The sequence below is a fragment of the Macrobrachium rosenbergii genome, chromosome 50 (genome assembly GCF_040412425.1).
Source record: "Macrobrachium rosenbergii isolate ZJJX-2024 chromosome 50, ASM4041242v1, whole genome shotgun sequence".
Taxonomy (NCBI): domain Eukaryota; kingdom Metazoa; phylum Arthropoda; class Malacostraca; order Decapoda; family Palaemonidae; genus Macrobrachium; species Macrobrachium rosenbergii.
In genome coordinates, this window is record NC_089790.1 from 25804154 (window position 1) to 25826712 (window position 22559).

The 22559-nt window shown below is 41.3% G+C and overlaps 2 protein-coding genes across 2 annotated transcripts in view; one reads left to right on the forward strand and one right to left on the reverse strand.

Annotated features, from left to right (window-relative positions):
* The window catches only part of LOC136832927 (serine/threonine-protein phosphatase with EF-hands pef-1-like), a 410969-nt gene extending 395572 nt beyond the window's left edge, over positions 1 to 15397 (reverse strand). Inside the window, exons 1-2 of the mRNA XM_067094587.1 lie at positions 14926 to 15397; positions 3453 to 3534 (exon numbers count right to left, since the gene is read on the reverse strand). The gene's annotated coding sequence lies outside the window, so the exon portion shown is untranslated. The remainder of the gene's footprint in view (positions 1 to 3452; positions 3535 to 14925) is intronic.
* A 1014-nt stretch (positions 15398 to 16411) lies between these two features.
* LOC136832884 (uncharacterized) lies at positions 16412 to 17742 on the forward strand. The gene has a single exon (XM_067094542.1). It carries the CDS (start codon positions 16741 to 16743, stop codon positions 17737 to 17739), a length of 999 nt encoding a protein of 332 aa, XP_066950643.1. The 5' UTR covers positions 16412 to 16740; the 3' UTR covers positions 17740 to 17742.
* The last annotated feature ends 4817 nt before the right edge of the window (positions 17743 to 22559 follow it).

Sequence of the window (22559 nt, forward strand, 5' to 3'; positions counted from 1 at the left end):
GGGTCCTCTGTTTGCATCTAATTTGATCCCTATGTATACCTGTCCCAGATGTAGTCTGGACACATACATTGGATACACCAGGAGACTACTAAAAGTTCGAATTTGCTCTCATCAGGGGGTTAGCTACAGAACTGGAAGCAAACTATCGAGCCCAGATCAATCTAACATAAGGAATCATGCTAGATTTTGTAAAACTCATATAGACGGCAAAGACTTGAAAATTGTGGGGAAGGTGCGAAGTGAGGAGGAACTAACCACTCTGGAATCCATAATGATCAAACTGACCATTCCAACACTCAGCAACTAATCATCGTTAACACAGCTGTTTATTGCCTAGTGTTTTTTTTTTTTTAACCCCGTGTCTCTTTTTCATTTGTATTATCCTTTACGCCAGTCTAGCTTTCACTACCAATATGGACAGGTGTCTGTGCCCCTTTGCTGTTATTTGTCTTCTCCTTTTTGTTCCTTTTTGCTCTCTGTTCTGCCTAAGATATAAATAAGGTGAGAAATAGATTTTGTATGTACCTTTCACAATATATATACAAGTATTTATTGTTTTTAACCGCTTTTTCAGCCTTGAAAATGCATCAAGCGGTGTGAAACGTCGGCTCTTTAATAAATGTATGCAAATAGCATGCCTTTCCATGAACTCTTGATCATGTATGTATGTATGTATATGTGCACATATATTAGACTTCAACAACTTTAGCCTCTTTCTGCAACCATATAGATGGCTCAGTGGTAGAGCATCACACACTATACACCATTCACCTCTATCATACATATGTTCTACAGCTTCCTTGATATTACTGTAAAGCCCTTAATTCCCAAAATCTCTTTCAAACTTAATTTACAACCCTTTTAAAGCCTTCCTCGCACCTTCCTACCTAACACTTCCCAATTACACCATTTTTTCACCCACCTACTGTTCCTCCCAATTACACCAATTTTTCACCAACCTACTGTATTTCATTCTATCCACATAAACAAACCATCTCTAAAGTCACTGATCCAACATTTCACTATTCCTAACCTTTTAAAAATCAGCACTACACTTTCATAACCCCACTTCATCTTCTATGGCTACTCCAGTCTCTTTCCATTTTTTTTTTTTTTTTTTTTGCACACCCAACTACTCTCATTGTTTTCCCACTTCTGTAACCCACCTCTTCTCTCATTCTACCATAATCATTACAGCACATTTATTCCCGAATACCATTTACTATTCAACCACTTCCTTCTTTTCACTATCCATATTAACAAGTCACTGCTGCATCTTCCTGGTTTTCACTTACCCTTATAACCTTATCTTGCTTATATTTACTCTCAACCTTTTCCTTTGACACTTAAAAGCCCCTTCCACACGAGGGGCAAATGCACGGCGGGCAGACGAAGAAACCACGGGCAAACCATCGAAGTGCCTGTGCCCATTGTTGAGGCACTGGATGGGTGCCTGACTAGGGACCACATTGACTGACACAGCTCTGACTGCACTCTGCCCTCTGCCTGGCGTGTGGTCCAAGTCATAGGTTTGCCTGCCTATGCCTACTGCCTGCCTTGGACTGTTTGATCTGGTAACACTGTTTAAAAGTGAGAGAATTAGAGGCAAATCAGAATGCCCATCGTGTGTTTAGCCCCTCGTGTGGAAGGGGGCATTAAACTTTGGGTACTTTCAGCAGTTCCTCTCCTTTATATATCCCTAATCAGTATTCTGTCATCTGTAAACATTAACATTTGCCTACCTAATTTCTTCCCGCATCCAAGTTCATTTCTCCTCTTCTCCTAGTCTTGCATTAATCAATCTATAAAGATATTAATTACCAATGGAGGCATAATAAACACCTGTATGATACCCACTTTTACACCAAACCAGCAACTCTTCCACTTAAGCATTCTGACAAGCACTTCCCTTACTTCCTAAAAAAAAAAATAATCATTTTCAGCAAATTAACCTTTGATACTATGCGAGGTGTGATCATAAAGTATCAGAACTGTTGCTATAGTAAAGGAGCTAAAATGTGCAGAATGAAGCCACTTGGTACAGACTGACCTTGAACCCCCACTGCGCATGCACTAAGTTTTAGCGTCCTCGCTCACTTCCGCTCTTTACAGCAGTGCTTGGAAGGAACGTGTGGTGTGGTTGTCATATTGACTGTGATGGAGAAAGATCAGCAGAGAATCTGCATCAAATTTTGCCATAAGCTTGGCAATACCTGTGCACAGACCTAAGCAACGTTGAAAAAAGTGTATGGAGAAGAGTGTATGAGCCGCACACGAGTGTATGAGTGGTTCAGACATTTTCAAGATGGCCAACAAAATGTCGATAGTGACGAACGCTCTGGGAGACCCGCAACCAGCAGAAATGAGAAAAACAGTTTTCTTCGACAAGGGAATTGTTCATCATGAGTATGCTCCACCTGGTCAGACAGTAAACAAGGAGGACTACTGTACTGTGACGTGTTGCAGCATTTGCAGGATGCTATTCATCAGAAAAGGCCAGAATTGCATGCATCTGGTGAGTGACAATTGCACCATGACAACACACCTGCCCATTCAGTGCAGCTTGTGCAGCAATTTTTAGCCAAGCACAACATCCCCCATATCCGACAGCCACCGTATTCCCTGGATCTAGCCCCTTGTGACTTTCTCCTCTTTCCAAAAATTATATCCCACTTGGAAGGAAGAAGATTTCAGGACGTCAAGGAGATCCAAGTGAACTGGATGAGCAGCTGCTGATTACCCCAGAAAACGAGTTCCAGGGATGCTCCCATCAATGTAAACAGCACTGGATAAAGTATGTGGCTTCCAAAGGGGACTACTTCGAAGGAAATTAAATGCTAAAATTGCACCAGTCCTGGCACTTTATGATCACACCTCACATGTCCTCAATACTCTCCTTTTGCCTTAAATCAATTTTATCACAAGTTACTTTGGGATTGTGTAAGCCATTAAAGGTTTTAACTTTTACTTTACCAAACATCCTCTTCCTTGTCAAAACCTAGATTGTTCTACCTCTATAAATCCTTCTAGCATCCATCTTATTTTCTTAATAAAAATCTTACCATACAGCATACCCCTATAATTCTTACAGGCTCCTCAATCAACTTTACCTTTATACATTGGAAGAATTATTCCTCTGAATAATTTCTTCAATTTCTTCAGAATATTTCCCTCGTTTTGACACAGCCTACCTTTCACCAATGGTCAGCCACTCAATCAAACTACCATCATTAAACTGCAGTATCTTACTCTAACACGCAAGTATAAAAAATACACGACCAAACTAACATTAATACATTAAAATTTCTGTTGCATATAAAATGTATGATACTGAAGCAAAAGAACATGAGATAAGTACTATACTAAGACTATAGACTTGAATATTCTTTCACTAATAAAGATGTTAAAAGCCACAAAAATAAAAAATCAAACCATTCATAACAGCATTTTACCTCATCTCTAGAAGACGTTGTGTGGGAAATGTCGGCGTTGTCAAGGACTACTAAATAGACCTTCAGAAACACTCTGTGGTGCCTGAAAAGAAATATATAATTGAACTCACTGAATATACAGAAAATGAACAAAATTAACTATGATTAGTAGGAAAGAGCAAAGTACTGTATAAATGGATGGACATGGAAGAGGCAGTGGCAGATAAAATTAGTAAACGTATAACTGGAGATATTATGAAAGCAAGAATATCATCATATTGCCCTCGTGTATTTTACTAGTAGTAATATATACTGCATATACATCATGGTTGATTTATTTATTCATATCATATACTGTGCATCCAGAGGAGAGGAGCAGTTTTGAATGTTGCCATACTTGTCAGGCAAGTGAGTCTGACAAGATAGAAGTGCGACATCCATAAAAGTGGAATATGGATGAAAAAAGACAAGGCTAAAGATACGGAAGTGCAACATGTTTATAAATGCTTGGAAAAATTCAAGGGTGTGACATGTAAAGTTGGAGAACAGAGGCATACTAAAAGGAATAATGACAGAAAAGCACAGAAAGATAAGCCAAATAGGAGACTCACTTAGGGAATTGAGAAACTGACTGACGCACAGTACACTGCAGAAGGTACTTTCTTGTCAGTTTAAAAATATTACTGTTGAAAGCAGAGCTTGTTGGAATATGTAGATTGGGAGAGAGATGTTTTATCAAAGAATACACCAATGTGAGTGCCAACTGTTGGGAATCAGAAGGGGGTCCAAGGGCCAAACAAGTGGCAATGGGGTGCAAAAAGATATGATGTCAAGATCCAAGGATCTTGCACTGTGTGGGCTCATTTCCAACAACCCTGCAATGTGATCAATATGGCACTTAGTAAAAAAATAAAGGCACCTGCAGTGCTATGTACCAAAGTGACATCATCCAAGTCTTTGTGCTTATCAGTAAAAAATAAAGGCACCTGCAGTGCTATGTACCAAAGTGACACCATCCAAGTCTTTGTGCTTATCAATAAATGTGCTATAATAATCAGTACTAATCATCAAGACCATCAAGTATTTCATATCGTATGCGGCAGTCTGCCAACAAGGTCATGCAATATAGCAGTGTGAACTGAGGTATCTAAATGCTCTATGACCACATTATCTATTAAACATCTTTTATTTTCAGCACAGACACGTAGGCACACTATATCGGAGGCATGTTTTTTCTTTGCATGAAAAAGTAGACAACCTGACATGAATTTGTTTAATTAGCAATAGTCCCAGCTTTGAAAAATGTGTGCATGTCCAAGTGTACAAGATGGATAAAAGGCTTTTCCCTCCCTCATTTGCAACATGGTTGCAAACACAAGCTGTAGTTGTAGGAGAGGTAGGGTCACACATGGACCTAAACGATGTCCATCTTACCTGGCCGCCCGGACTCATACCCTGTGGGATTCCACTCCTCACAATAAACATCTCCTGACATACATGCTAAGCAAGCGTGTATTAAGAAACACAGCCGACAGCATACACTCTTTTTAATGTATCCTACCGTCCATAATCATGTCACGTCAACTATATAATTCCTACTGGAAGCAATACAATGTCAGCTTTTCAGCTATATTTATCAGAACTCTGTCTGTAAGATGTATATAGAATTATGTACCATTTTCCATTCTCAAACACAGTCAAATGAATGTTAATCTCTATTTTGTTTGCCTCATTAATTTCCGCTCGCAAGAGCTCTTGACCTGTCTGTTTGTTGTCTTGAATAAAACTATATTTTCATAATAAAATTAAGTTTCATATATACTTACCCAGTGATTACATAGCTATAGTTTCTAACTAGCACAGCAGCTTTAAATTTTGAAATTGCAGTAGCGCTCATATTGTTTTAGTGTAGGTGACTAGTCCCACCCACTTTCGGGGAGGAATAGGTACAAACAACACAGATGAAGAGCTCAATTTGTTTGTGCCCTACATCCATGAGAGGGGAGGAGGGAGGGCACCGATACTGTAATTACTTGGTAAGTACATACGAAACTTAATTTTATTATGAAAATATCATTTTCATATAAGTAACTTACCAAGTAATTACATAGCTGAATCCCTAATTGACAGGAGGTGGGATACATGGACATATTCTACTCAAAACATTCAGTAATGGTAATGAATATGAAATAGAAAGGCTGCTAGCATTGGTCAAATGCTTGCTGTAACCTTACCTGGTGAGAGAGCTACTGCAGGAAGATACTGCCTCTGGTTGGTGCTCATCTCAACCTGTAGTGGCATGGCGGTATAGCCGTGGAGTGCCTCTACATAAGTTGGAGCTTTGCAGCAATGGAGTCTTATGATGGCTAGCAGAGCATCAATAAATGCTATTGCCCTGGGTGCAGTGCCACAAAAACAAACCAGTCAACGCTGTTACCTAAGCATACAATAAAACCCACTACCCATCCACTTAAAGAACTGGTGAGTACTCCAGGTACACAGTACCTCCAGGCTCCTCAAGAATCGACGCCCTATATCAAGGTGAAGGGATAGAGAATAAAAGGAATACCTCCTATGCTTCGTCCCCAACACCATGCCAGCCACTGACAATGGCCCCAGGGTACTGCAACTTTCAAACACTGTCTCCACATCTTGCAAATAATGTGTCGCAAACACTGACTTACACCTCCAATATGTGGACTGAAGAATCGTGGACAGCGACAAGTTATGCTTAAAAGCCAAGGAGGTAGCGATGGCTCTAATTTTGTGGGCTTTAACTTCAAGGGAAGGTAAAAAATCTTCTCGAATTCTCAAGTGCAACTCGAGATAATATCTCTTAAGAAGAATGTCAATATATTCTTGGAAAGTGGTCGGGAAGGATTTTTTACAGAGCACCAGATGTTGCTAGAGGGGCCTCTGATCCTCTCAGTCCTATTAAGGTAATATCTCACAGCCCTTACAAGGCAAAGAGCTCTCTCTTCTTCTGGTCCAAATATGGCCACCAAATTCTTGATGATGAAAGAAAGGGGCTAAGGCTTGGAAGGAGTCTCGTTCTTAGCCAGAAAGACAAACGTAAATGAGTAGACAGAGTCCCCTGGAGAGAATCTGATCTCTTATCAATGGCCGGCAGCTCACCAATTCCTTTTTGGCCATAGCCAAAGCAACAAGGAAAAGGGTTTTCCCTGTTAAATCTCTGAAAGAGATGGAACGAAGGGGCTCAAATGGAGGGCCCGAGAGACATTTAAGGCCAACATCCAGGTTCCAGGAGACTGAGTCTGTTCTCTTTTGCTTAGTCGTGTCAAAGGACTTGAACAGATTGCTAATACTGTATCCAAATTAGACGACAGATCCAAGCCTCGGTGTCTAAACACAGAAGCCAGCATGGGTCTGTATCCTTTGATGGTAAACGAAGCTAAACCTCTAGAAAACTTCACTTCAAGAAGAGCAGAAAATCTGCAATCTGTGTTATAGAGGTTTTGGAAGAAGAGACGTTATGTCTTCGACATCAGCTGCGAAAGTGTCTCCACTTGGCCTGGTAGACCCTACAAGAAGACTGACGTCTACACTTTGCAACTGCCTCTGCAGCTGGTCTTGAAAAGCCCTTCGCCCTGACAAGTCTTCTGACAATCTGAAGCCTGTCAGAGCAAGAGCGGATAGTCCTCGAGGGAAACGATGGAAATATGGCTGTTTGAGAAGACTTGGTCTCTGTGGCAGAAGTCTTGGGAAGTCCACTAGCAGCCTCAGAAGGTCTGGAAACCACTCCTTTGGGGCCTGAACGGAGCTACCAGGGTCACTGAAGTATTGCGGTGTGTTAAAAACTTGTTTAACACCTCCCTGACCATGCTGAATGGTGGGAAGGCATACACATCCAGGTTTGACCAATCCTGAAGCATGGCATCCGTCACCCATGCTACAGGGTCGAGGGCTGGAGAACAAAACATTGGGAAGCGATGGTTCCTTGATGTTGCGAACAAGTCTACCAATGGCTTTCCCCACAGTTTCCACAGGTCGGTGCAGACCTCTGGATTTAGCGTCCACTCCGCTGGTAGAACCAGTGTGCAGCAACTTAGCTCGTCCGCCAAAACATTCAGCTTGCCCTGAATGAACTACGTAACAATATTGGTGCAATTCTTCTGCGCCCACAAAGGGAGATCCTTTGTTGCTTCGTAGAGGGAGGAGTGGGTACCTCCCTGATTCTTGATGTAAGACAGAGCGGTAGTGTTTTCCGAATGGACCGCTACTCTTTTGTTGAAGGTCTCTGCTGCAAATGAATGAAGGCCTAAATGAACAGCCTTCAATTCTCTTACAATGATGTGAAGTTTCCTCTCTTCCGGGGTCCACGTCCCAGAAACTTCTATGTCTTCCAGAAGAGCTCCCAACCCAGATCCAATGCATCTGAGTATAAGGCTAGGCTGGGGCTCAAAGGAAGGAGAGGCTTCCTTTCTGATGGCCACCACTGAAGGTCTTTCTTGATTTGTGGCATGATGGGAAACAAATGAATCTGGATGAGCTTTCCTTTTCCAACTGGCCTTCAGGAAGAGTTGCAGTGCCCTGATATGTAGTCTTCCTACAGGGACGAACTTCTCGATGGATGAGTGCATTCCTAGAAGACTCATCAACTGGTTGGCTGAACAGGATGAGAGAGAGAGAGAGGAAGCTTTGAACTGTCTGAAGACATGACTTGACTCTTTTGGGGTATGGATAAGCCCGAAAACTAGAGTTGATTGTCATCCCCAAATAAAGAATTACTCTAGTCAGAGTCAGTTGCGACTTTTGTAGGTTGACTAGCAAGCCCAGATCCTGGGTGAGGAGAAGGGTCTTTTGTAGGTCCTCCGTGCACTTCTCTCTTGAGTTAGAGCGTAGAAGCCAATCATCTAAATACAGGCAGACATTGATGCCTAAGAGGTGGAGCCACTTCGCTAGAGGGGTGAGAACACAAGTAAAAACTTGAGGAGCTGTAGACAGGCCGAGGCACAGAGCCCGGAACTGAAAGACTCTGCCCTGGAAAACGAACCTCAGGTACTTCCTGGAGTCCAGATGTATGGGGACATGGAAGTAGTGTCCTGCACATCGATGGATACCATCCAATCTCCCTGATGGATGGAAGAAAGACTGACTGGCTCATTTCCATTCTGAATTTCATTTACTGAACAAAGAAATTCAAGGCACCACATCAAGGGCATGTCTCCAGCCCCCAGATGACTTGGGGACCACAAACAGATGGTTGTAAAAACCTCTTGTGCTCACATCCTCGACCACCTCTACAAATTCCTTCTTAAGAAGGGACAAGACCTCTTCTGACAGGGACGAAAACCTCTCGAGCCTAAGGAGTAGGCTGTCAGTGCAATGGGCGTCGAAACCAAGGGAGGCTTCTCCCTGAACGTGATTGAGTAGCCCTCTCTTAGAACCTTCAAAACCCAAGGTTCTACACCTCTGACTTCCCATTTCCTCCAAAAATGGAGAAGTCTTGCTCCCACTGGTACACAGATGACTGGATCCTCACTTGCAAGAGGGTTTAGTGGTCATCTTGACTGGCCTGACCGAAAGTAAGTTCGAGCTAGGGTAAGACTGGATCTTACTCTACTTCCCCAAAAAGGCCGCTGCTGAAGAGGGGAGACTGTCCTAGTGCCGAACGAGACTGACTCCTTGGGACGCTTGGCTGATTGAGCCAGGAGATCTTGCATGGATTTTTTCTGAAGATCTGAGGCTAACTCCTCCACTGTAGCCCGAGGAAAAAGATGAAGTCAATCCAGAGTGAGAATAGGAGAGCAGATCTCTGGGTGGAAGTTACCCCTTTGGTGGTGAAGGAACACCACAGTTCCCTCTTCTCCAACACTCCCATGGAAAACAAAGCAGCCACTTCAACGTAGTCATCCCTAATGGCTTTGTCCGCACAAAAGTACATTCAGCCAGTCAGAAAACAAGTTCCCTGCAAGAATGTCACAAACTTCAATCTTCTTTGCAAGGTCTCCTATGGTCTAGTCCAAAAAACTGAACACCTCAAAGACCTTAAAATTTTTTTAACAAGATTGTCGAGCTCCATTAATGTGAACATAAGAATCTTGGCAGACACGAAAGCTGATCTGCGAGCAGAATCAATCAGGCTGGAGAAGTCCCCCTGGGAGGAGGCAGCAACTCCCAAAGAAGGAGCTTCTCCTGTGGTGTACAAAAGGTACCTTCTACTAGAAAGGCAAGAGGGAGGGGTACAGAAGACAGCCTTGCGAAGCTCTCTCTTCTCCGAGAGCCACCCTTCTATCTCGGACAAGGTTTTCTTTGACGAGGAGGAAAGGACCATCTTGGGAAGCCTGGAAGATTCAACAGGCTGCTTCCTCATCATAAAAGCTGGTGCAGAATAAGTCAGGGCCACTGGTGCAAAGAACGTCGGAAAACTGACCAGAAAATACTTGGGGAGAGCTGTGTAGGCAGTGGGAGTGTTCCTGGTAATAGCTTCATCGTTGGATGAAACCGGAGAGAGAGCCAAGTCCGACAGTTCCCGTGTCACAGCAGAAGATTTCCGCAAAAGGCCTACAATGAAGGATCATGCACCAAGGGTGCAGTCGAAACTGAAGTAGCAACCTGAAGAGTAGGGGTCTGTCGCCCAGAGTGTGGTGTTGTGTGCCTAACAGCTCGCACCAAGCAGATGGGAGATGGTGCTGAGAGCTCGGAAACTGGCACTGGGTGCTTGGAGACTGCTGGGCGCTCGGGAGCCACTGGGCGCTTGAGAGCTGCTGGGCACTCGGGAACTGCTGAGCACTTGGGGTTGCTGGGCGCTTAGAAGACAACAAGCGCCTTTGAGAGTTGGAAGAGCGCTTAGGCATCAAATACAGTAAACCGCCGTATTCACAAGGGATGAGTACCGCACACCCGTCCCCCCCCTGTGAATAGCTAAAATCCGCGAATACTTAAAACCCCTATAAAAAAACTTAGAAATGCCTATTTTGATAGTTTAAACACAAAAAACCTCTAAAAATACTTATGCCTGAGTATTTTAATAGTTTTATCACAAAAAGTGCATTTAGTCATGAAAATGATATGAATATACAGTGTAATTAGTGAATATTTCCCAGTGAAAAATACCGTGAATGGGCAAATTTTCTGCAAATAACGTGTATATACGTTCCACAGAGAAATCCGCAAGTATGTGAGTCCGCAAATAGTGAGACCGCGAATACTGGGGGTTTACTGTACTGGCACTCCACAACAGGAAGCTTACGAGACAAGTGCTCTGGACTGTCCCAGATGCTACAAGAAGGGTGTGGACTAGAACTCCTGCTCCTGAGCCGTGCTTACAAGGGAGCGGAGAAGCTTGGACAGCAGCTGAAACGTGCCTCTTCAACGGCTGAGAAATATCCAAAGAGTGCCATCGGTGCCTCTTGTTCACACTGGAGTCCATGTCATTAGAGGACAATGCATGCACATCCTTATGGACGCTTTTTCTATGGCTGTCCCCTGGGACCTGGGACCAGACAACCGTCTCGATTGAGGGGGTAAGTACCCCTGGGCAAACCCCAATAACCTCCCTTGGATTTCCAGTATGCCTCCTCCCATAGGCGAGTCTGACCGGGACCTTTGTCTAGGAGCATCGGTGCAACGAGTCATCACCTCACTGACATTGCACTTGCACCTTTGTCACTAACACTCACTTTGTCCATAAGGACCTTAATAGATGCCCCTAATTGGGCCACAGTATTCGCAATGAGACCAATTTTCTGTCAAAGTGGGCTTCGAGACTGGCAATAGCATTGGGGTTGGAAGTATGGGAGCTAGGTAACAGAGTACTGTACAGTAGATGGAAAAGTCGGAGGACTGGCTATGGGAGAAAAAGCAGTTACAGGTGAAGACAAAACGGGTAAATTGGCTACATCCGATTTAGGAGAAAATACTTGGCTAGCTAAATTCCGAGCTTCGGCTCTAGCAGCTGCCTTCCTCTTCTTGTCTCTCTCAAGTTTATCAAGATATGCCTTTAAAACTTTCTATTTTTCCTGATACTAATCCCTACATTCATCACTAGTCAAATCAACTGTGCAATTCTGTCCTCTACAATTAATACAAAGGGTGTGCAAATTGTAAGAGGCTTTCATCAGTCTAGTTTTGCCACATTTACTGCAAAACTGAATACTAGAAGTACTAGAGTCAGACACGGTCCATGAAACAAGTCTTAATCAGAGAAAAGTCAGGTTTAAAAAATCCTAAGCTAACTATAATTAGTGCGAAGGCTACCAAAATAATGAATACATCACCAAAATGGTGATCAGACACAACCATCCAGTTACGAAAAATCAAAGTCAAGATGCTCCAACCACTGAAGTTCAGTCATTGACCGGCAGAAACGAATTGAGCTCTTCAGCTGCGTCGTACCTATTCTTCCCCAAAAAGTGGGCAGGCTAGTTACCTATGCTAAAACAACAGGAGCTCTACTGTACTGCAAATTTCAAAATTTAAGCTGCCACACTAGTTATAAACTGTAGCTATGTAATTACTTGGTAAATTACTTATATGAAATTAGTAGGTTTGTAGATAGAGCCTCTTACTCACGCCTTCGCTACATTGGCTCGTGCGGCAGCCAGGAATGTCCAGGTGAGAAGCCAGGGTCAGAGACGCTGGTGGCACGAGTAGCCAGGCCAGGCTGAGAGACAGGGAAGCGAGGAGCCACGACCATGGTCATAAACAAGCTAGGGTCAGCAACTGGAGCAGGCATTGTTACATATGGCACCGACAACGTCACCATGTAAGAAGGACCAGGGCGACAGCAGCATGGGATGGTGTGTGGCAGGGGCAGATGAAACCTGCGTGTTCAGATGCGAAGCCACCGTCACAGGCAGCTTCCTGAACACTGACACGGTGACAGTCGTGGTGGTGGAAGCGGTAGCTGAGTGGGTTGTCACTGGAGCGCCAAACAAGTGGGACACCAGGAACTCCAGGTAGACCCAGGTGTAGCCAGGCAGAAGACAAGTCAGATACCTGGTCCATAGAAGGCGCTTCCACCCCAAAACCTGAGGATAAACTCGGGTCAAAATAGGAAGCCTCCACTCGCTCCGGGGGAAAAATTTCGCACCCAGAGTGAAGAGAGGCCCCAGAGAGGATGTCCTGAGCAACCACTCCCCCAAGCACTTCCACACCCGATGAAATGAATGAGGAAGGGGATTCCTCACCCGAGGGAGAGGGAGCAAGCAGGGGAAGTTCACTAGGAGGGAGAAACGATCCCGATGGATTAGCCACCACTGGAGTCGTCGGGGGTGTGTTACCCTGAGACGATTCCTTGGCGGGCTTCCAACGGTAGCGTCTCCTCCCTTTGAACCCCCTCCATTGCTCGGAGACCAGGCACAACACTTACTAAAAGGAGCATCGCGCGAACACACACGTCCCCTGCAAGTGGGGCAGAGGGCATGTAGGTCCGTGTCGACACTAGATAAAAAAATATTACATCTCTTGCCTCCTACCCCGGGACACAAACGCTGGGGATAGGAGGGTTTAGAAGGCTTATCAACAATCATTATAGAAAAGCAAGGAAAGTTCCCACCAGGAAAGCTGAAGGGCAGTCAGGCAGAGAGCGAAGAACAACATTGCATTCTACGTAAGCCAAAAGCAAACTGGAATGTTCACATTCGGGTAGGAGGTACTCCCGCCTCCCAGACGGTACCGCCTCCCAGACGGTAGTTAACAGCCTAACCACCTTGTTCGAAAGTTCAACAGCCGTTTCCAGCCTATGTTGAAAGTAATTCCCAATGTAAAGGACCGACAGTTAGTATATTGTGTTGGAACAAACCAAATATACTATACATGCCCTGCATACAAGAGTACTGAAAAGTTGAAGAGAAAGAAACAGATTTAGTTGCGAGAAAATTACTTATGATTTGTATGATGATGCAGTGCATAGGCTACATCTCCAGTTTTAGGGCACTTGATTTGAAAAATCAGATTCAAGTTAGAAAATGCCCGCAATATTGTAAAACTGAAGACTAAGATCACGCCCCTTTGGTTCAGTAACTATCGGTTCAAGTGCAGATTGGGTACCATGTTTAGTACCAGCCCCTTGGGGATGAACGTAAAAACATAAACAAAAGACTCTCAATAACATAGCCAAGAACAAGTCATAAACATAAGCAAAACCATATGCAAAAGACGGTAAATATTAAGATCGCTGACTGGTGGGAAAGTAGGCTGTAGCGGTAGTCTTTACTTTTAAAAACCAAACATTGGCCATCTTATCCAGGATGAAATTGCCAAATCTGTTTTGTGTTAAGGTACATTTTCTATTGCACAATATCAGTTTCAGGTTAGGCTTCAGGAAAGGTAGGTTTGTATGTATCTTGTTGAGACAGGGTAGGATTGGGGGGTCAGCCCCCAAGCATTTCAGGTCAAGATGCCCTACGCTAGGTTAGGTTAAGGGGGAAAGTAGACTAGCATGCGTTTGTGTTGAAATATAGGACAGGGGAAAGGTCTTGAACTTCCACCTCTCATAGGCCAGCTCAGGGAATGAAACGCTGGGTCAGTTTAGGTTTAGGGAGGTTAAGGTAGGATGTATCCCTGTTGAAAAGTGATTTTCCTTTGCTTTCACAATGGCTGTAAATTAGTCAAAATGAACGATTTTGGCAGATTCTCAGTTGGCAAGTTATAGAAAATACCACATGTAACTAAACTGTAATTCAACCAACGATTACCACACCTTAGGTCAGGAAAGTCTTGGCATACCCTATGCCTACGTGGTTAAGTTGGATTAAGGAAGGCTAGGGTGCTTGGATATATTCTGTAGCCTATTTCCCCACATAAAAACCTGGATTTCCCACTCTGATCCCAACATTACAGTTAATCTTAGAGGGAGTTGTAGTGGGCTGACTTCACATTTCCATCAAAATGTGGGTGTTTCTAAGTATAAGTTCCGCCACGGAGCTACTACTTAGATCTACCGAAATGAGCAACAACTCCATCCAAAACACAGCCTAGCCTAAAGTTCTTAACAAAACATGTCCGTACTTGACGTAAATTTTAATCGTTGGACTGGTCGGCACTGTTCTCGGCTAGCATGCTGCAGGGTCCGAGTTCGAATCTCCGGCCGGCCAACGAAGAATTAGAGGAATTTCTTTCTGGTGATAGAAATTAATTTCTCGGTATATTGTGGTTCGGTTTCCACAATAAACTGTAGGTCCTATTGCTAGGTAACCAATTGGTTCTTAGCCACGTAGAATAAGTCTAATCCTTCGGGCCAGCCCTAGGAGAACTATTAATCAGCTCAGTGGTCTGGTTAAACTAAGTTATACTTAATACGCCTAGCAACTTTTAACCTTAAGTATTAGGTTAATGTCTTGATGTATTTGAAAATAAAACAAAAATGGATTAAAATTGGAAGCAATCTTACGCATTTTTTTTTACCTAGCCTTACGTATTTTACCATGGATGTTGTAAGATAGCCTAATGTTAGCGTATGGGCCTACTACCCTTGGCCTAACCACGGGTTCTTTTTTCCCACTAACTACCATAGACTAGCCTAGCCTACCTGAAGAATTATTCCATTTTCCTTTCAGGCAAGATACTTGAGGCACATCTTTCTTCTTACTTTGAGAAGTGTACAGTTTTATAATTTATACATTCACTAACAAAATATATCACTTAATTTGTTAAAAATTAACACGTTACTTGTCACTGGCGTTATGTACACTGGGTTAAACAGGTAAACTGTTTCGTTAAGCACAGCGCCATCTATAAGTTGAATTCTACAATTGCAGGATCTTAGTTCCCGGTGCCTCAGCTTTCGATTTGTGTTCCCTTCTTTTATCTATGTTTATTTAATATAATGCCACTTTTAATAGCTACTTTATTTTTCTTTTTGCTTAATTGAGTGTTTGTTTCTATTTAGAGATCAATGCCCTTCTTGTGAGCAATACCTATGACAATTCTTTATGATCTTGCAAATCACTTTTGTACCCTTTCAGTTTCATGGCCTTGTCCAAATACAACTTGAAAATGATAGTTAATTAATTAACTTTGCTTATGCTCCTTGTCCTGGCTAATTTTACTGTTATGGTAATATAACAATTGCTTCCCCAGCTTATTCTTAACACTCATTGCTAGCCATGTACTAATCCAGTTTTTTTTAAAGGATATTTTAGGCTCTCTAATGTTATGTCATAGGCTATTCTTTAAATCTTTACAGAAAAATAAATATCCAGCTTGTCCTCTTCGACACCAAATAGATCACAAACATCATCCTTTCCTTTTTCCTGAATTTTGTCTTCAGGTTCAACATACTGGACCTGGCATTCATTAAACTGCTATTATAGCATCCCTTGCTTCAATTTCTTTATTGTAGGCCTACTGATTCTTACTGACGTTTTGCATCAACCTCAACCCAATTTCTTAATTCTTCTCTTCCAAGGCTTCCCAGTCACCTCATTAATTTTCGTCTCTATTTCACTTTTCAATGTTTCTTGACATTTTCTCATTCTCATTGTAAGGATCGGATGGAGTGACATACTGGCTGGGTGTTGTCTGGTTTATTGGTGGTTCCTTACTGAAAATGAATTTACATGTTGTTGTTTTAGATTTAGCTGGCCTTGTGCCAGCACGGGCTCTTGCTCCTAGAGCAAATGTTTCGGTCCTCTGTGTTTGTTGACAGACAAACAGATGGCGATTGTGAGAGACATAATAAACATACAATGATAAAACATATATCAATGGAAAGGCCAGAAAATTCCACATAGGGCCAATTGCATGAGATTCGAGACAGATTAATGAATACAATGCAGTAGCATAATATATGTGAAATGGCGAGACGTTTGGCATCTTCACAAACAGAAACATACAAACAGTTTGATACAGAAGATTCGGTGGAACTTATGAGTACATGATTGGAATGCTTGCACGGCAATGCAAGTAATGGTGATTGTACAGAAATCGAGACAACAATGGTTAGGGAGAAACAGACAAATATTGTATGGTAGAAGTTGCGTTCCTTGAGAGAGAGAAAACGGATGGGTGCTACTTAGGCGTGTTATCTACATGTCACGAATCTACTTTGGTATGATATCTACACAGGTTCGTTATCTACATGCCATGCAACTACTTTGGTTTGAGATCTAGATTAAGAAATAGCTTGTTGTGTCGTTTGTTAAATTCATAATTGGGTAACAAGCTATATTGCCTCCTAATTTCCCAGTTGCTATCTAATTGGGTAACAAGCCTAATTTCTATGTTGTATCGTTTCTTAAAAGATAAAAAATAGGGCAGTCATTTACATTTCTTAAATTTTGCTGGCTTATACATTCGCTTAAAAATTTTATTCTGTAACTTAGTCTGTAGCAAAGCCCTTAAGATGCTCGCAAAGGAATTCTACAATGAAACCAGTGACGAATTTAAGACTTTGGCTTTTTTAAGAAGACATGGGCTTTTAGATGAAGAACAAAGTGTTTCACCATGTCATCAATGTGGTGGCGAGATGAAGGACACTCGGAAAAGACGGCGAAATGGTGAATTTATGCCTGTTCGTTGCAGAAACCGTGGATGTCAAACTTTTCGTTCCGTTCGCAGAGGCAATGTATTTTTTCACTTCACAGATTTGAATAACAAAGTACACTGCAACCTTTCCCTTTGCCAAATTTTAGAGATTATGTTTTATTTTATAGAAGACCTCTCTTACCATCAGGTTCAAGGTTTAACTGGTAGAGGTAGTGAGGCAATATGTGATTGGTTTAACATGTGCCGCGAAGTGTGTTCAGTGATTGTTTCAGTTCAAAATCGTGGTCAAATGATTGGTACTGAAGAAGAGCCTGTACAAATCGATGAAGCACGCTTTGCAGGACGGCGGAAATACAATAGAGGTCGAATGTTGCAAGGTGACCAAGCTCCAAATTCAACCGATAGTGGGGCTGAAGTTGACAATAACCGCAACCATGGCAGACGTATAGATGGTCCGTGGGTGTTTGGTTTGAAGAAAGGTTTGGAATGCCGATATTTTTACGTTCCACGAAGAGACCGTGACACAGTACAACCGATCATTCAGAGGGAAGTAGCTGAAGGTTCAATAATTCATTCTGACGAATGGCCGGCGTACTTTAATTTGAACCAACTCAATTTCCGCCATTTTACCGTAAACCATCAGCAAAACTACGTCGATCCTACCACTGGAACACATACACAAGCCATTGAAAGATCTTGGCTTGATGCAAAAATTCGTATACTGAAAAAAATGAGAGGTTGCAATCAAGGAACATTTCAATCACACCTTGACTACTGGTGTTGGCGGATAATGAAAAAAGAAGCTCCAGACCTCTTTTTAGCATTTTTAGGTGATGTGCGTGCTGTATACCGATAAATTTTTTTTTCTAGTGTTATTAAATTTTAACCATGTCTCTTTGATATTTTTTATATCGATATTATTATTTTTATTTTATCCTGAAATAAAAGAATTAAAAAAATACATTTTGGTTATTTTGACCTTGTATATAACTAGCTAAATTAGAATTTGCCTTGTAGATAACACGCCAAAGTAGAATTCCGACGTTGTAGATATTTTGAACGTGTAGATAAGACGCCAAAGTAGCACCAAACGGATGCTCTTGCTTCCGTCTTGTTTCCTCCGATGGATGACGCACAAACACGTATGCCCGAAAGACCGCGATGTGGTCTTTTACACTCTCACTTCTAATGGAATCTCTCCTTTGCTCTTTAAGTCCCCATACGTTCTAATTTCCCTTAACCTGTCCTGTACCTTCTGATTTCTATCCTCATTTTCTGTTCACCTTTAATCCCAGATATCTTTATTCCTTTATAACACTTGCTGAACCTTTTTTTACTTCTGTTCGTTTGTGGTGTTTTCTCATATCTATTATGAGTGCTGCTGACTTACTGGGTTTGGTGTTATTTGTAAATTTCTCGAGTCCCTTTGGGCCGTTTCAATTGCCGACTACTGCTTCTATACCTTATTTTCTGGTGGTGGGGAACATTATGTCATCCATATAATTATGTTATGGGCACTGTTTCTGATTCTCTCATCACTGATAGTCCTTCGGCATAATTTGTTCACTGTTTCAGTTACTATGCCTCATAAACATATAGGGTATGTAGTGCCTGGAATTGCGATCTGTTAACCAGCACTACATAGTTCAGTGGTCTTCCACCAGGGCTGTGCTACAAAGCCTTGTGGCCATCTTTAAAGGTCTGGTAACCTAGAAATTCACAATCGCGCTAAGCGATTGTGAATTTTATTTATCATTAATGTTTAATGAGGAAGTGTTTAGTGAATGTTTATGAGTAGGCTAAGTGTTTTGTGAATGTTTAGTTTAGGGTTTAGTGAATGTTTTGTGAATGTTGAGTGAGTTTTTAGGGTTTAATGTTTTGTGAATGTTTAGTGTAAATATTCAGTGAATGTTTAGTGAATATCTTGTGAAAGTTAGTGTTTTGTGAATATTTAGTATGTAAGTATTCATTGAATGTTTAGTGAGTGCTTAGGGCTTAATGAAAGTTTAATATGTGTTTAGTTTAGTGCATGTTAGAGTTTATTGAATGTTATTGTGTAAGTATTCAGTGAATGTTTGGTGAGTTTAGGGTTTAGTAAATGTTTAGTATGTAAGCATTTAGTGATTGTTTAGGATTTAGTGAATGTTTATGTTTAGTGAGTGCTTAGAGTTTAGTGAATGTTTAATGAATGTTAGTGTTTAATGTGTAAGTATTCAGTGAATGTTTAGTATGTAAGTATTCTGTGAATGTTTAGTGAGTGTTTGGGTTTAGTGAATATTTAGTGTGTAAGTACTGAGTGAATGTTTAGTATGTAAGTATTCAGTGAATGTTTAGTACATGTTTAGTGAATGTCTTGTGAAAATTAGTTTAGTGAATGTTTAGTGTGTGAGTGTTTAGTGAGTCTTTAATGAGTGATTCGTGAATGTTCATTGACTGTTTAGAGTTTGATGAGTGTTTAGGGATTTAATGAGCATTTAGGGTGTAGTGAGTATATAGTGTTTAATGACTGTTTAGGGTTTAGTGAGTATATAGTGTTTAATGACTGTTTAGGGTTTAGTGAGTGTTTAGTGTATAGTGAGTGCTTAGTGAGTGTTTAGTGTATAATGAGCACTTAGCAAATGTTTAGTGTATAGTGCATGCTTAGTGAGTGTTTAGTGTTTAATGAATATTTAGGATTAATTGAGTGTTTAGTGAATGTTAACTGTTTGGGGTACAGTGAGTATTTAGTGTTTTATGAGTATTTAGTGTATAGTGAGTGCCTAGTAAGTGTTGAGTATTCAGTGACTGTTTAGTGTTATTGAGTGTGAGTGTATAGTAAGTGTGAGTGTTTAGTGAGTGTATAGTAAGTGTGTGTGTTTAGTGAGTGTGAGTGTATAGAAAGTGTGAGTGTTTAGTGAGTGTGAGTGTATAGAAAGTGTGAGTGTTTAGTGAGTGTAAGTGTATTGTGAATGTTAGTGTTTAGTGATTGTACATTACTGTTTAGTTAGTGTTTAGTGACTGTATGCAAAGAATGTGCTGTAATTTACAGGAACCATTTATGCTAAACACTGTTTAGATCCAAGAGCAGATGCTTATGCCTTGGCCACAATGGTTGGGATGCTTAGGCCAACCTGTTTTTGTAAGTTATTTTTCTCGGTGAAATTGGGTCAAGTAATAATAATAATAATAATAATAATAATAATATAGTACTACGCCAGTGATTGACGCTCTGTGCTCATTACACATCGTTGCTGTTTTTTTTTTTTTTAGTCTTACGGGATGAAATAAAATATAGAATTTAGGCCAAAGGCCAATCACTGGGACCTATGAGGTCATTCAGCGCTGAAAGGGAAATTAAGTGCAGAAAGGTTTTAACAGCCAAATTTGTCAAAAGTGTCGTCTTTTAAGCATGTTGCCCTGAAAGTAATTTTGGACGACTTGACTAAATACTAGAAAAGAGCGTCTATTACTCTAGACGAAGTGAAAAATATTCTTATTTTTTGTGTAACAAACCTTGCCTTAATTAATGTATGCTTTCATCGAACCAAATGTCTCATAGATTGGTAATAGAAACAAAATTAAGGTAATTCTAAGCCGGCTGTCCGCGGTGAGCTAGACTATGGCGATTGACGTTTTCCTATGTTATTTTACTTGCTTTACAAGAATTTAAAGTAATATTTTGTCGGCCGGCTGTAACCAAATTGTACTTGACCTTTGAAGACTACACGACTTCAATTACCTAGCGCGGGGTAGGTCTGAGCCGGCATTCCGCGGCGAGCCCACCAGCCCCCTCCATTGCTAATACGGCAAAATTGTAACCAGTACACACCCCTACGGTACGTTAGGTTGGTATTTTTAGGGGTGTTTACTGGTTACAATTTTGCCGTATTAGCTATGGAGGGGGTGGGGGGGCTCGCCGCGGAATGCCAGCTTAGATCTACCCTGTCGGTAGTGTAGTCTTCAAAGGTCAATTACAGTTTAGTTACAGCCGGCGGACAAAATATTACTTTAAATTCTTGTAAAGTAAAATAACATAGGAAAACGTCAATTGCCAGTCTAGCTCACCGCGGACAGCCGGCTTAGAATTACCTTAATTTTGTTTCTATTACCAATCTGTGAGACATTTGGTTCGATGAAAACATACATTAATTAGGCAAGGTTTGTTACACAAAAAATAAGAATATTTTTCACTTCGTCTAGAGTAATAAACGCTCTTTTCTAGTATTTGGTTAAGTCGTCCAAAAACACTTTGACGGCAACATGTTTAAACGACGACACTTTTGACAAATGGGGCTGTTAAAAGATTATATAACGCATTAGGGGTGAAAGGGGGGTTACTTTGGAGAGTTGTGAGTATGACTGTGGACGGAGCAGCCATAAATTACGTAACATTTTCAGATGTTTTCCTTTGTTTCCTTTAAATGTAGAAGCACAAAGAGAAAGTAATAATTCTGCGACAGACTTCTACATTTTATTAATATTGAGAATATGGCATTTACTTTTTTTTTTCATGATTACATGTTTAAAAACTATCACAAACTCAACCCTTGTTTGTACTTCAACATTTTCTACTATATGGGTTACATGACATGCTGTAGAATAATATTACTAACTCATCCCTTTTCTGAGCTCCGACATTCTCTACTTTATTCATAAATATGACTTTAAGAACATTTTCTTTTCATATTTACCTGCGATTCTTTAATATGACATAAAAGTATTAAGAGAAACCTAAAGGTAATCATTTCTAGGTAGTAGGCTAGACTATATTATTGCATTAAAAAAAGGGAAACATATTTATTCGCAGGGGGGAGGACTGTTACTAGCTGATGTTGCATAATTTTCTAGGGGGGTCAAAAATTACCAAAAAAAAGTGTCACGTAATTTTTGAACGGCCCCAAACCAGTAGCTTACACACCTACTTACTACTAAGGCTTTTCAATAACGGACAAGCTCGTTTTTACTTTATATGATGTGGCATTGTAAGGATGGTATTGAATGACATACTGGGGACGTTGTAAAGAACAGCAACCCCAGAGTACCTGAGGGTTGTTTATCTTAACAAGCTAATATTTGGGGTGGCTGATGTTAACAAGCTCATTCTGATACTGGCGGTGCATCTGTTTGTTGTCGGCCAAATGGAATGTCCCTTCGCCGTGTTCAGCACTGGGGGGTTGGCTGATGTTAACAAGTTCATTCTGAGGATAGCCAATCTTTACATGGGTACTCTGGGGTTGCGGATCTTTACAACGTCCCGTACTGGCTGGGTGCTGTCTAGTTTATTGGTGGTTCCTTACCGAATGAATGTGCATGTTGTTTCAGATTTAGCTGGCCTTGTGCCAGCACGGGCTCTTGCTCCTAGACCAGCCAGTAATAAATGTACAGAATCTTCGAAGTTGTTATAGGCTGGTGCGAGCTGCAAAGTAGTTTCTACATACAGACAGGGCAAAACAGAGGTAATGTTTCGGACATCAGTATTTGTTGACAGACAAACAGATGGCGATTGTGAGAGACATAATAAACGTACAATGATAAAACATATATCAATGGAAAGGCCAGGAAATTCCACATATGGCCAATTGCATGAGATTCGAGACAGATTAATGAATACAGTGCAGTAGCATATAATATTATGTGAAATGGCGAGACGTTTGGCATCTTCACAAACAGAAACATACATATATACAGTTTGATACA

Coding starts and splice junctions, on each gene's coding strand:
- LOC136832884 (XM_067094542.1), top strand. CDS start 16,741: ATGCTCGCAAAGGAATTCTACAATGAAACCAGTGACGAATTTAAGACT.